The sequence below is a fragment of the Diprion similis genome, chromosome 2 (genome assembly GCF_021155765.1).
Source record: "Diprion similis isolate iyDipSimi1 chromosome 2, iyDipSimi1.1, whole genome shotgun sequence".
Lineage (NCBI taxonomy): Eukaryota > Metazoa > Arthropoda > Insecta > Hymenoptera > Diprionidae > Diprion > Diprion similis.
In genome coordinates, this window is record NC_060106.1 from 11579059 (window position 1) to 11591860 (window position 12802).

The window sequence follows — 12802 nt, forward strand, 5'->3', positions numbered from 1 at the left end:
AAAAAAAACATATGCAAATCTTAAAAGTGAACAAGATACGCAGTACCAATCACAACCTTATCTGCACACTAGGAATTAGACATCACCTGACAGGAGTTTGTAATGGCATGTTTATCCGCATTAAGTGGCATGACGGGCGAGGAGGGGATGGTGATTGCATAAGCATCAGCTCACCGAAGGATCTCCCTCGCGTGTTAAATAACCGTATAAATATCGGGGCTTAACCGGTAATCGGTGTCAGTGTGATGTGAAAGATTATTTCGACACTATCAACAATGCTCCGCTTCACGTTTGTTGTCGGCTTTGCTCTCGCCATTTTGGGGATCGTCGCAACCGAGGAATTGTACCCCGACAAGTACGACGGGATTGACCCGTTAGGAATTGTTGAAAACGATCGCCTCCGTAAGCAGTACTACAAATGCTTCATGGACGCGGGACCTTGCGTTACCGCTGATGCGCAATTCTTCAAAGGAACGTATTTTTCTGAATTTAACTTACCTAATTTATTTCGTATTTTAATTGTGAGAGATAATATTCATACTATATTTCACACCTCGAATCCATGCAAAATCTATAGAACGCAGATAATTTTGAAATCCCGAATCTGGCTCGGAAGTCTCATCGATATGTGTAAATCGCATGTAAAATCGTTATTTCAAGTTTAGAATCGATTTAATCCCAAAATTTTTCCACCGTTGCAACTATTGAATCATAACAGGTGTCGATCATCGTAAGTAAACAGTAGTGATCGTGGTAAATATATCATCAGTGGAACTTTTGGTGAAAAACACAATGTCGGGATTGTTACAATAATACGAGTTAAATATCCTGCAAAAGCACATTTTATCAAAGAAAAGATTTCAAGTTTCACGCCAAACGCAATTTTTTCGTGTAGAGACTCCTACCTGACCCGTCGCTTTATTTATTAAAATAGGTTTCTTTCCGGAAGCAGTATTGACGAAGTGCCGTAAATGTACAGAAAAGCAAAAGGAGAGTTTGGATATTTTGGTGGCATGGTACGTCGAACATCAGCCGGATGACTGGAACACCCTGGTCAAGCATTTTCTTGAAAATGCCCAGAAGCAGAAACATTGAGAAAGCACATTTACTCAATGAGGGAAATGCACGCGAATGCTGAAGAAACATCGATTCGCGATGGATGTTGACTAAGCGATAACGTGGCATTTCTGTCCCGAATCTCAGTCGTTTTTAGAACACACATGTACATTTTGTTATTACTGTTGAATTGTTTGTTATTATGATTTTATTAAAACGTACGATACTATAAATATAATAAACAAAATACTTACCTACGGAAAGTTCTGGTGAAAAATAATCCAACAGAAGTCTTATTGCGTCGGATAAATTTGAAAAAATAAGCATACAAAACCTAACAAAATACGTAACGGATCTGAGTCTAAAACTGCGATTGCACAGTGCTGATTTGCCTGATAGCTGATTTCGAATATCTCGAAGAATGGCGGAGTTAGTAGCCGCTGTTTCGATACCGGAAATGTGGTGGGGCCCAAAATCTTATATCGGCAGTGCTTCTGGATAAGAACAGTAAATTTCATCCAAATCGGTTTAATGGTTCGACTGGAACTCTAACCGCAAGACATGTGTGCTCGCATAAATCAACTTTAGAAAATATCTGCCAAATCTTTTTTGGGTGAAAATCGTGTTTCCCTGGTAATTTTATGATTCGTCTCGATCCGACGTTTGTTCGCAATGACAAATATACGAGGCACGCCATTTTTATGCTAACGATCGTGCTAGAGTTATAACTTATTCAAAACGTTGTTTTTGTTGAGTGAAACTATGACGAAGGAAAGTTACGCAACGATGAATATTAATGTTTTTGAATCATTCGAATGAAACGATGAGTTGTTATTTATTTATTCGAAAAAGTGAGTTTTTCTTATTTTACTCAACAATTCCTTATGCCGCACAGTAATAAAAGTATAATATTCAATTATATAATTCTAGTAAAATAAACTTATCGACGAATAGCCTTAAGTGAAGATTTCGAGATTCAGATCGGAAATCGTGATACAGTTCATATCACATGTCGTCTAGCTCTGTTCGTTCAGAAAACGTGAGAAAGATTGTCTGTATTTCCCATCACTGTCATATTTCTTAACAAACTTAGCCCAGTCGTCGGGTCTCCGCTCCATAATGTGGTTCGACACCTTTCGAACATTACCCTTCATTTTGTCCGTACACTTAGCACAGTTCGTAGCGAGTGCATCGGGTAGAACAGCTGAAGAAAGCAGAAATAAATTTTCGTTAATAAATATAACTGGGCAAAAAATCATAAGTTAGCAATTTTGTTTCTCAGTCCCTTTCGAATTTCAATTTCATCAAATTTTCCGAAACTGCTTCAAACCATACTGAAATAATATACATATAAAAGAGTCAATATTTGTGCCTCGTGTACTTTTGCACGAATCAGTTCTGTTCAAATATCAGTTAATCATTGTGTTTGCAAATAATATTTGAACTGGTAAACGAAAAAGTCGAAATTATCACTCGTACTTTTACTGCCGCAAACATATAAGCTTAATAAATGCAGGCCACGTGCAAACATAATAAATTCTGGATGAAAAAAATCGACAACAGCAGTGACCTTCCAAATAAACCGTTTTGACAGTCGCTTGTAAATTTGTAATACTCACTTCGGAAATATCTTCCGTCCGGAGAGCAAGGTCCCTTGTCCAAGACGCAGGCTATGTATTGCTTTAAGAGTCGTTCACTGTTGAGGATGAGGTCTATGTTAACGTCGTCGTATTTGTTGGAATACGTTGGAGTCTCAAGGGACACTGTCGATCCCAAGGTAAAGAGCACAACAACCAGTGCCGGTAATACCATCATCGTTGATTGCATGCCTGAACAATGAATATGCATAGAAGTTGGATAATCAACGATCAATGACATCAATTTTTGGGAAAAAAATAAATGAAAATAAACAAAAAAGAGCTGATGCTCATTGATCCTATAAATTGGACTCCCTAGTATTCATACAATTGTATCAAGATAACGCAATTAGGACAAGAATCTCAATTTTACTACAATAACATTGCAGATCACTGCAGAAATTGACTATGAATTGTCCTTAAGCAATTCGTGACGATATTATTCGATGCACAATAATCAATTAATCACAGTGCAGCGCCTTTTAATTGCCACTTACCGAAATCACTTTCGCTGCAGAAGACTATCGACAAGACAAAGCAAAGTGAAAACTGAGGGCAATTGCAGGTGAGTATTATACCCTGCCATGAGTTTATCCCCCACTTAACCTAAAGGTCGTGGTGCCACCCAAATGCGGATAAATATGTGAACGTTTCATTTGAATGCAGCACGAATTCATCCCGTATACTCCGCTAGTGCTTTTTCCTTGTGTCACTATTCTTCTTGAGGGGCAATAATACATTAGCACGTGGCATTGATGCTCGCAAACGATCCATCTGTACTAAAAAATTCATCCTAATGGATAATATCTGCTCCGACTTTACAATGAGCCAGGATCTTTTTCCTCAAATATAATGTGCCTGCAAGATGTTTTCCGCATTGTTATAAATAGTTAGAGTTATAAAAATGCGTTATTTACTTGTACAATTAACGATATATCACAGACGAGAAAAGATTGAAATCCAAACGAACGAGGGAATTGCATCGATGATGCTCTTGATTCGCAGGCCTTCAGAAGTTGATGGTGAACAATAACTAACGTGTTTCGTTGCTTCAAACCGGATTTTTATTTAGTATGCAAGTAACGTGCGGGTATAAATATATCGTGTGCGCGATACATGACGAGGAAAATGATATTGATATGCTGTGTCATTTACACAAAACTACATTAAATGTATGAGAACGGAGACAGCGCCAAAACCTTCGGTCATTTTGTGACGGTCGACAAGGACACGAGCCCATCAGTGACTTGAATACGAGATGCGCTGATTAACCGTGGTTGGATCTCGTTGTTTTCCAACTCTGAATTTTTTTCCGCCGATGACGCCTTGAGGCTTGGCTACAATGAAACAAATTACCATAACCAGCATGATCTTCACAAAATTTGGGTCATCGGTCGTATTTTTTACCCAAACTGATCGCAAGTATTCATTTACGAATAAATTTCGTTTCACAAACTGTGCCGCCTTGCTACAGATGTTGGGTAAAAGGTGGGAATGTGGTAGAAAAAAAAATGCATTTCTCCACCTCTTTTCTTCCAATGAATGGTGTGCGAGCTCCAGAGCGAATATGAAAACTGCAGCAAAAATTCCACACAGAAGTCCCAGAAATGCCGGTGCTACATCGTTCAACGTGATGCTGTTAAGAACTGCAGTGCTACCGAGGCATTCCGGTTTTGGAGCAAACCAACGCCTGTGTTCCCTGACCAGGATTCCGACTTCCTCCAGACGCCGATGTCTGTGCCGTGTCAGAATTCAAAAGTGCATAAATTTTGCTTGCATTTTACGAAGCTGTCGTCCTTGTCTTGCCTTGTATATGCTCACATGATCTTTAGATGCTCTCTGTAAGGATTCTCCCGCGAAGCCCACATCGCAAGCACCGACTTCTTAATGAAGGGGATCTCGGCCAAGCTGCAGATCTCAGGCTGAGCGAATTCGTGGGCAATCTCCTCATAAGCGTCAGCAGGGGTGGTGTGATAGGCGAATCCTCCTTCCTTAACCCTTCGGATACCTTCAGAGCGGGGAAGAATCTTTGGTTTCCCTTTATCCAGCAGCTTCTTCTCGTAGAACATCCTTTCCGATGATACAGTTGATATCTATACTCATTGGAAAGCCCGAGAAAGTTAAACCAAGTAAAACTGCATCCGGTGTAACTCGGCTGCGATCGAGCAGCAAGAAGAAATACACCTACTTTGAAATAGTGTGGAACATACGAAGCATTCTCGTAGGCAGATGGCATTCCAAAATTCAGCAAGTCCCCAATCGTACGAATGTTTTGCGGGGGGTCCGAGAGGAGCGACGAAACAACAGAAGCGCTGTAAAAATTGTATAGCAGCATGCTGAAGAGCGTAAAAACTACGAAGAGTATGTGCCCGCTGTGACCAGGGAGAGAGCTGTGCCACCCTGAGAACAGTTGGAATTTGAGATATCGAGGGGTTTGAAATCACGATCCGCAACAACGATGGCTTCTCAAATCTGCACCTTGCTGGAAGAGTGTCGCCAGTGTCGAATAGATCCCAAAGGACCAAGGATTCTCATATTCTTTCCTGTGATAGCGCGACGCGATACTCATAATGACGATGACAAGAAGAGACAAGACAACCACTGCGTTCCACGAAGAAGGCGACAACGGTTCCAGGAAAACATTCCTGACAGAATGGCTGGCGGGATGTTTGAACAGGAAACCAGTCCTGTAAGTCGTTTCATTTAAGTGATTTTTGGAATCAATCTCGCGCATTAATCAAAGTAGTGACTGAAAGCATTGCTCGCCAAAAGGGGTAGTTCTGCACGATTGGAGTGCAATACTCCAACCGTTCTTGCGTCATAACGGTACCACCAAGGGTAAAGTCGGCCTCCCTGCGTCCCAAGGCACCCATCATCCCGAAGAAGGGGGTCCCATTCCAGCGTCCACCGAAGTCGGACCACGTGGATACTTCCACTCTGTGGTAAGAAGTTTTCTCAGCGTCCGTATACCATGTATTCACTCGGTTATGGGCTGTTCGAATAGTCAAACCAGTTGAACTTACGAATAGTTGAAAAAATCTCGAGGGATTACACCCAGGGCGTAATTGACCTTGGAGATGGCGTCGTAGGTTCTGTTCGCAGGGTTGGAAAGGTACTTGATCGGATCATCTTCCTTCGGATCCATATACATGGTCTGCAAGTGAGTAATACGGTCAGTAGCTACCTTTGTAAAATCAATCGAGGTAGACTGACAGTTGGAGTGCAAAAAGGGGATAAATGCGTGGTCGCGATGGTCTCACCACGGCAGCAAATTTTAGAGTTATCCCGGTGAGGTTTTGGCGCCGATAAACCGGGCTCTGAAGTTTGATGATGTTCAAACGAGGAGACAACGACCGCCAGGTGCCAATAAATGTCGCGTTCAATGTCCCGTTTCGATCACTTCCGGTGTTAAATATATCGTATAATCTAACGGTTTCCTCAGCTGTGATTGCCAATACGACGTCGGTATCAACGCTCAGGTTCAACCCTTCCATGAACTCTAGAGCGTCGCTCTTATTATTGCTAGTCAAAAGCCAGGAATAGGAATAGTTGAACATATTACCAGCCGAAATCTGGAAAGTAAACAAGTCTGCTATATTCATATCACCATTAACCTAAAATCAACTTTCGAACTCTACATTCACATGAGTACGCAATGTTACCCCAATCAGCAGTTCCTTGCTCCTGTCGCAATCAAGGTCTGTTATGATATTTATACTATGATAATTATAGCGAAGGAGATTCTCCAGCGGTTCTTTATCGTCGCAGATTTTCAATGAATTAAAAATTGCCGCGCTAATCGAGGCATTCATGATCCTGCGGCTCAGTGAAACCGAGTCTGTGAATGAAAGAACGAAGATATCGATAATATTTAATTGTACCTACTAAAAATGACAGATTGTACTAAAATGTCACTAAAAAACCCTAAAAAAAAGTTGGTTGAAATGTACCTACTGTGGATGGAAAAATCAATGTTCTTACCAAGATCTCGTAGACAAAGGAATGCTGAAATCAAACGACTGGCATTTTTGTAATTAACGTAGTCGATGATTAAATTGCTTAGCTCGTTCCGATCTATCGAGGCCGTTACACCGGCCAACAGTAGTGCGAAGGTCAGAAAAATGGAAAGATGCATATCTTCCAGAAGCAGAAACCATTTGTCAGGTATAACTGTAAGAGATCACATCTGGATATAACTGTTTTTTGACATCGAAAGAAAGGCTAAAGCATTGCAGATGTGTGAAATGTTAGGCACACTCCCATTTACGTTAGTCATTTATTGAACTATAAAGCGTGAAATGCTACGTGATCAGCACTCGTTACATTTTATGAGTTTGACTTTAGTGTTAGAAGTAAGGTCAAGCGTCAAGAGGACCACTTCTCGACAATCAAATAAATTTTGGAACCTGCTGGCCGTGAGCACAGTTTGGCCAACAATTCAACGCTTTCACTGCAAAAAAAATCTTAAGAAAAAACTTGATTATTCCAAGTGAATAACAACGAACCTTGAATTAAATGTACCTATAAAAATTTAAAGGCGTGGATTATCTTTGTATGTCTGACTGCTCGAGTATTGCATTTTTTAATTCCAACGAATCTCTTGCGTTAACCAAGTATTTAAAGCTTGAGCATTAGCTTGGAACGATTACGTGCGACTGATACCTACTCTTATTGCCATTGATTCCGTGCTATACTATCTACATATTTTTATTGCTTCTGGTCTCAACTTTGAATCAATACACATAAATGTATGCACAATCTACTCGAACACGTTTCAATATCTAAGACACGGACACGTTACCTTGGGGCTAAAAGAAACCCAAACATCACGTTACGTTCATTCCTTAAATCGAAGGGGATATGTGGGGTGAATTTCAACGAGTCTCTCAACTACCTAGATAGATACTGAAAGACCTCTCATGCATCTATTACCTTTTCACGAGAATCCTTTGATCATTTTCCTGCTTTGGCGTGACGACAGTTTACACGCGGAAATATCCCTTTACCCGAACTGTCATACCTTTCTGAATACCTCAACGAGACATTTACGACATGACCGCCTATCCTCCATACTCGATACTACGTGTCTTATCATATCATTATCTTATCATATTCATATTCTTTACAGTCATCTGCTGTGCAAGAATAATTATGGGTTCACTCATCAGTGTATACGGCTAGAAGCCATGCTCATCAAGAATCGTATAAGAAAACAAAAAGGATTTAGGAAAAAACCTGCAGTATTGTAGAACAATATTTTGCACCCGAGAGTAAGTATAAGCGAATGGTGATGAGCTAACATGTCACGAAAAAGTGCCGTTTCTTTTTTAAAGCGTTTTGGCGCTTGGCGTATTTCTCGACGTACACAAGAGCGCCAGCCAGCGTCATACCCATCGAGAGCAAAAATAAGGCTGGCGAAAATTCTTCAAGGGACACAGGGACCGGGATCGCACTGTGACTCTCTGGACAAATCGGCTTCCGGTAGTGCCAAACGTGCCGCAGACGTTCGGCCATCCCTCGTTCGATGATTTTCCGCATCCTGTGCAAGAAAAAAAAATAACTCTAAAGACTTTTGTGGTTTCGAGGTATTTCCACAAGCAAGAAGCCTCACTTACCCGTAAGTGACCATTTTTTTGAACGGCGAATGCTTACTCGTAACTGTAGCCGTATGTTTCGGAGGAAACAATTGGATTTCTACGAGATCGCATATTTCGTCCTCGGCAAAAGTGTCCTGAAAATTGGGAACGTGGTAAGTGAATTCCGGAAGTAGATCAGGCGACTATTGAAAGGTTACCGTGATTATCTTGTAGGCAGTGGCAACGTCGACGTGAAACGCAAACCCGCCCTTTTGCACGCGGCGAAGACCCTCGCGAGGGCTGTAATACGCTGGCTGTTTCCGGTTCCTGGCAGGTGCTACTTTTTTCTTGTAGAGCCGTAGCGCCACTGGATCAGTGGTCGTCTGCCATCAGATCGAAAGTTTACGGATAAAAAGGCGAATACGAAATCAGAAGGATGAGGCAAGAGGCCAGCTTTACCGCAAAAAAATCGTAGTTGTAGGCGATATCCTCGATTCCTACTCGCAGATCACTATCCAGGAGGTCCTTCAGGGTGTTTATATACCTAGGGTGCTGAGCGAGTAAGGAACCCACGATACTCGCTGAGTAAAACTGATACAGAAGCAGGCCCCAGATGAAGAGGAAGATGAAGACGACACGCCCGGAGATCAACTGCGGTCCATCCGTCAGACCTGGAAATTACGTACCTCTGATAGGTCATTCTTCAGTAAAATCAGTGAAAAGTGATATCCTGCTTCAACAGTGAGTTTCAAAAATCTGAAAAAGCTCTCTCAGTTTTCCTAACCAGAATTGATTGATCAAATATTGTAAAACATTGGCAAAGTTAAGGTAACATTCGCCCGGAACGACCTATTAGGGGTATATACACACCCAAGGTGAAGTAAACAATTCCGAATCAAAACAAAACAGTATTGAGCTCATTCGGCTCGCTTGACGACTCGCAGTCACGTCGCGTATCTCCGACGAGAAGGTGACGCAGAAAAGTTTAGTGGCGTACAGATATTGGCATCTTTGTACAGTGAATAAAGTCTACGATCAAGTTTACATAAAGATGATTCCGGAGCAGGTGAAAACCTTGGCAATTTACCTTGCTGGCACAAAGAAGCGGCAACGATCAGAGCAGTCTCCGAAGCAGCGTGAATGTCGAGGGTAGTTTTGGCAGCACGGTGAGTCAAACGAGGTTCTACCTTGACTATAATGTACAATAGAAACCAGCACACTAAGGCCGTCAACATCGTGAGCATCCAAACGTCGGGGGCGAAGGGCCGAAGAAAACCGTTGCGAACTGTGCTTTTCTTTGGGTGGCGAAATATGAAGCAGGGTCTGTTCGTAAGCAAAGAACCGAATTAATCAATGTTACGTATATTTGCCTAGATTTTCAAGGTTCCATTACGCTACGTATTTGCTTATTTTGCAATAGAGTTGGAAATTAACTTCTTTGTCAAGCGATTATCTGGGTTCTTTATTCCTGAGTATATTGGACACGGATTCCGCTTCTGGAGAAACCCAAATTCCGTGATTTGAATGTTGTTTTCATAATATAACAATAATAATTTCAACCTCGCCAGCCAAGTTTGAACAGTGAATTCGGCGACGTCGATTCGTTCTTCCTTGAACTGCAGAGGCGTTGCGCCGATATCAACTCTGCCGGCAATCATGTCACCAAGCATTCCATTAAACGAACCGTTATCCAACAGATATCCCCACGAAGTGGCTCTCATTAAATTCATCCTAAAGAAGCACACGTTAATCGCGACATAAGTCTGGCAGTAAATTAGCGGGGCGTGCTTTGGACCATTAAAGGGGGGGATTTACTTTTTTTCATTGCTCATCATTTCAATCATTTTCAATTTTTTTGTGAACAGAGATAAATAAATCCACATGCCGAATTTCGCCTTGATCCGTTGCATAATTTCTTCACCAGAAAATTAGAAAAAGGAGATAAATTTACCGATAAAAAGTGAAATCCCTTTTAATAAAGTCCGTTGAACGTTGAGCGTGTTATGTCCCACAACTAGTTGCACCGTGACTTGACAAGTGCATGTTTTTTTTTCTCTGAATCAGTGCGAAATATTCTGGAATAAAATTGGAATAAATATGTGTAAGAGTTACTTGAAATTGTAAGAGTCACGTAGCTGACAAACCAGGGCGTAATTGAAACGGTGCATCGTATCCAGGTGCCGGTTAATGGGATACGAGATGTATGTCATGAAGTCTGGAGCAGGAGTATGAGTTATCTAAAAACAAAATCGAATTGTTACTGAAATTATTGAGGCTGGTGAGTTGGATTTGAAAAAAAAATAACGATCAACAAATCAGTGCATTTGCAGCGTACAGCGATCGAGACGTTGAGGGAAAGTCCGCGAAGATCGCCACGTCTTTGGTACTTGTACTGAGTCAAATTGACGGTCAGACCTTGTTGAATATTCCATTTCCCCATGTAAGTCACGTTTAGATCACCCCCGTGTCGATAACTCGGGTTGTAAACATCGTAGAGTTCGAAAGTGTCGTCGGCTACGAGAAGAGCAACGACTAACTCGGTTTCGATGGTAAGAGGCAACGTGCTCAGTAAAGTCCTCGGCATCGTCTCGTTGGTGACGAGTAACCAAGAGTAGGACTCGTTGAAGGGGATATTTTGTTCTGTAAACTATAGAAATATTTCGTTCGCGTTATGGATTTCATTCAACGTTTTCTGTGCGTGAGAAGTGAAAAGGGTGGAAATTGTTACATTGCGAAAACCTTCCGAAATGGAAAGCCTAACTGATACTTCACCTGATCAAGAACCAAGTGGCTCCCCGGACAGTCCAAGTCCAAGACAACGCCGAGCTTGTAATAGTTGACAGTCAAAATTTGGCGCATATTCAAATTCCTGTTGGGAACGTAGACGAATCCGGTTTTTATACCAGAGTTCATCAGGTCTCGATTGAATGCCGCTGCTTCTGTTATGGATGATTAAAACCCTGTTCAGTTTTCAATGTGGCGCAGATCTTGAGCGGTTCAATATTGATAGCAATGAAGAAAAAAATGTGCGAAAAATAGTGTTCAACGAAGAAACATAATGTGCTGTTTTTAATCGGACAAACAAGTTGAGGTACATATTAAACTCGTTCAAATCAATCTAATCTTTGCTTCGATCTCAGCCTTAAATCAGCTATTAAGCCGTAATCTGATTGTGAAAAAAATTATGCATTTAATTGTGCGTAAGTTGCTAATTCGGGACAACTGCCTTTGGATGAACCTACCAAAATTATTCCAACAGGCAAAAACAGTGACCTGGTGAACGTATTTCTGTTGAAAAAAATCCTCGATCAAATGACCAGTGACGATCCGTTCCGTTCTTACGAATTCGCAAACCGTCGCCAAACACAGCACGATAAAAAGAGGCTGCATTTTCGACCCCGAAAACAGTCAGACAGAAAATTTCTTGACGATCCAATGACCGATGTAAGCCTTTTGCTTGTAAGTATGGAAATTTCCTATCCCACATCGAGATCTACCGTTATGCAACACTATTTCCACCCATAGATAAGCATAAGTAATGCATATCTGCATAAATGCACCCCAGGGTATGATGCACACTTGTTAGTTTCTCCGTTGCATAATTTCAATGTGCACCCTCAATGCACTGAGTGATTATTGCGCATCGTGTATCGACCGATCAACTCTTGTCTTAAACAATGTGATTCAGCCGCAGAATTTAACCGTGCAAACCCTGAAGAAAACTACTCAGGTTCCTGTCTGTCAAACGAGCGAACGGAATCTGCGTTTCCCCCATTTTTTCACGTGTCATTTATAGATTTGAAATTGCAGCCAACTACAGGTTTTATCAAGCGTAATGTCGCCTATTCGGATAGAAAAATTACACGTAACGCACGTCTATGACAGTCTTTTCGCGTAAAAGTTGGATATATCTAATGAACGTGCGTGTTTGGTTGTCAGCCAATTGCCAAAATTTACGTTTTTACGACTCGCAGCACAACCTCGTTCATGTATGTGGTTACTTTGATAGTTGAGTGAAATTTGCATAAGGTATCCTTACCTGTTTACTATATCGTAGAACGATATTTACTTACAATTAGCCATTGCATCATTTTTCGACCACGAATTTCCCCATCCAAAATTCGCTAGAGATTCCCAAGCATAATTATCCGAATCGTTATATGTACCTGAAATTCCGCGATGGAATTACAAGTTCCAACTAAACATATCACGCAATAGTCGGAAATTTCCTTTTCTACGTAGATACCAAGATAATCGGATATAATCAATATAATGTGACCGACAGTCACGCCATACACTCATTGCATTCTGCATATTAATTTTCGCATCAAATCGATGAAATTATAGTTTTGTACCCATACCTATACTTATAGCTCGTAACCTGCAGTAAAACGTGTTTTGATCGGTAATTTTATCGTTTTCCTATTATACCTGCGTAAAAAAAATGATAATATATAACACCGCCGAAGGTGTTTGCTTAAGAAAACAGGCTCCTGCTGTACATTTTTTAATTACTCATATCCGTATAATCAT

General features: G+C 41.1%; 3 protein-coding genes across 6 annotated transcripts; 1 reads left to right on the forward strand and 2 right to left on the reverse strand.

Moving 5' to 3' along the window:
* The first annotated feature begins 190 nt into the window (after positions 1 to 190).
* On the forward strand, positions 191 to 1139 carry LOC124411127 (ejaculatory bulb-specific protein 3-like). The gene is made up of 2 exons (XM_046890046.1): positions 191 to 473; positions 937 to 1139. The coding sequence occupies exons 1-2, from the start codon at positions 276 to 278 to the stop codon at positions 1093 to 1095; spliced, it is 357 nt and encodes a 118-aa protein (XP_046746002.1). The 5' UTR covers positions 191 to 275; the 3' UTR covers positions 1096 to 1139.
* An 810-nt stretch (positions 1140 to 1949) lies between these two features.
* LOC124411103 (allergen Tha p 1-like) lies at positions 1950 to 4874 on the reverse strand. Of its 4 annotated transcripts, none has more exons than XM_046890001.1 (3): positions 3655 to 3691; positions 2676 to 2885; positions 1950 to 2260 (listed from the first exon to the last, which is right to left on the reverse strand). In XM_046890001.1, exons 1-3 carry the CDS (start codon positions 3674 to 3676, stop codon positions 2073 to 2075), a joined length of 420 nt encoding a protein of 139 aa, XP_046745957.1. In that variant the 5' UTR covers positions 3677 to 3691; the 3' UTR covers positions 1950 to 2072. The 4 variants fall into 4 exon arrangements, with proteins under 4 accessions (XP_046745957.1, XP_046745975.1, XP_046745947.1 ...); XM_046890019.1 differs by lacking the exon at positions 3655 to 3691 and adding an exon at positions 3191 to 3336; XM_046890009.1 differs by lacking the exon at positions 3655 to 3691 and adding an exon at positions 4871 to 4874 and having other exon boundaries at positions 1951 to 2260; positions 2676 to 2887.
* Positions 3838 to 11727, reverse strand: LOC124416256. Its single transcript, XM_046897184.1, has 24 exons — positions 11512 to 11727; positions 11042 to 11208; positions 10605 to 10916; positions 10382 to 10506; positions 9830 to 10000; positions 9357 to 9592; positions 8729 to 8940; positions 8488 to 8652; positions 8309 to 8424; positions 7994 to 8232; positions 7714 to 7772; positions 7495 to 7501; positions 7199 to 7214; positions 7017 to 7099; positions 6648 to 6863; positions 6356 to 6531; positions 5954 to 6265; positions 5717 to 5847; positions 5460 to 5630; positions 5172 to 5380; positions 4882 to 5093; positions 4515 to 4786; positions 4219 to 4428; positions 3838 to 4030 (listed from the first exon to the last, which is right to left on the reverse strand). Exons 1-24 carry the CDS (start codon positions 11657 to 11659, stop codon positions 3961 to 3963), a joined length of 4035 nt encoding a protein of 1344 aa, XP_046753140.1. The 5' UTR covers positions 11660 to 11727; the 3' UTR covers positions 3838 to 3960.
* Between the last annotated feature and the right edge of the window lie 1075 nt (positions 11728 to 12802).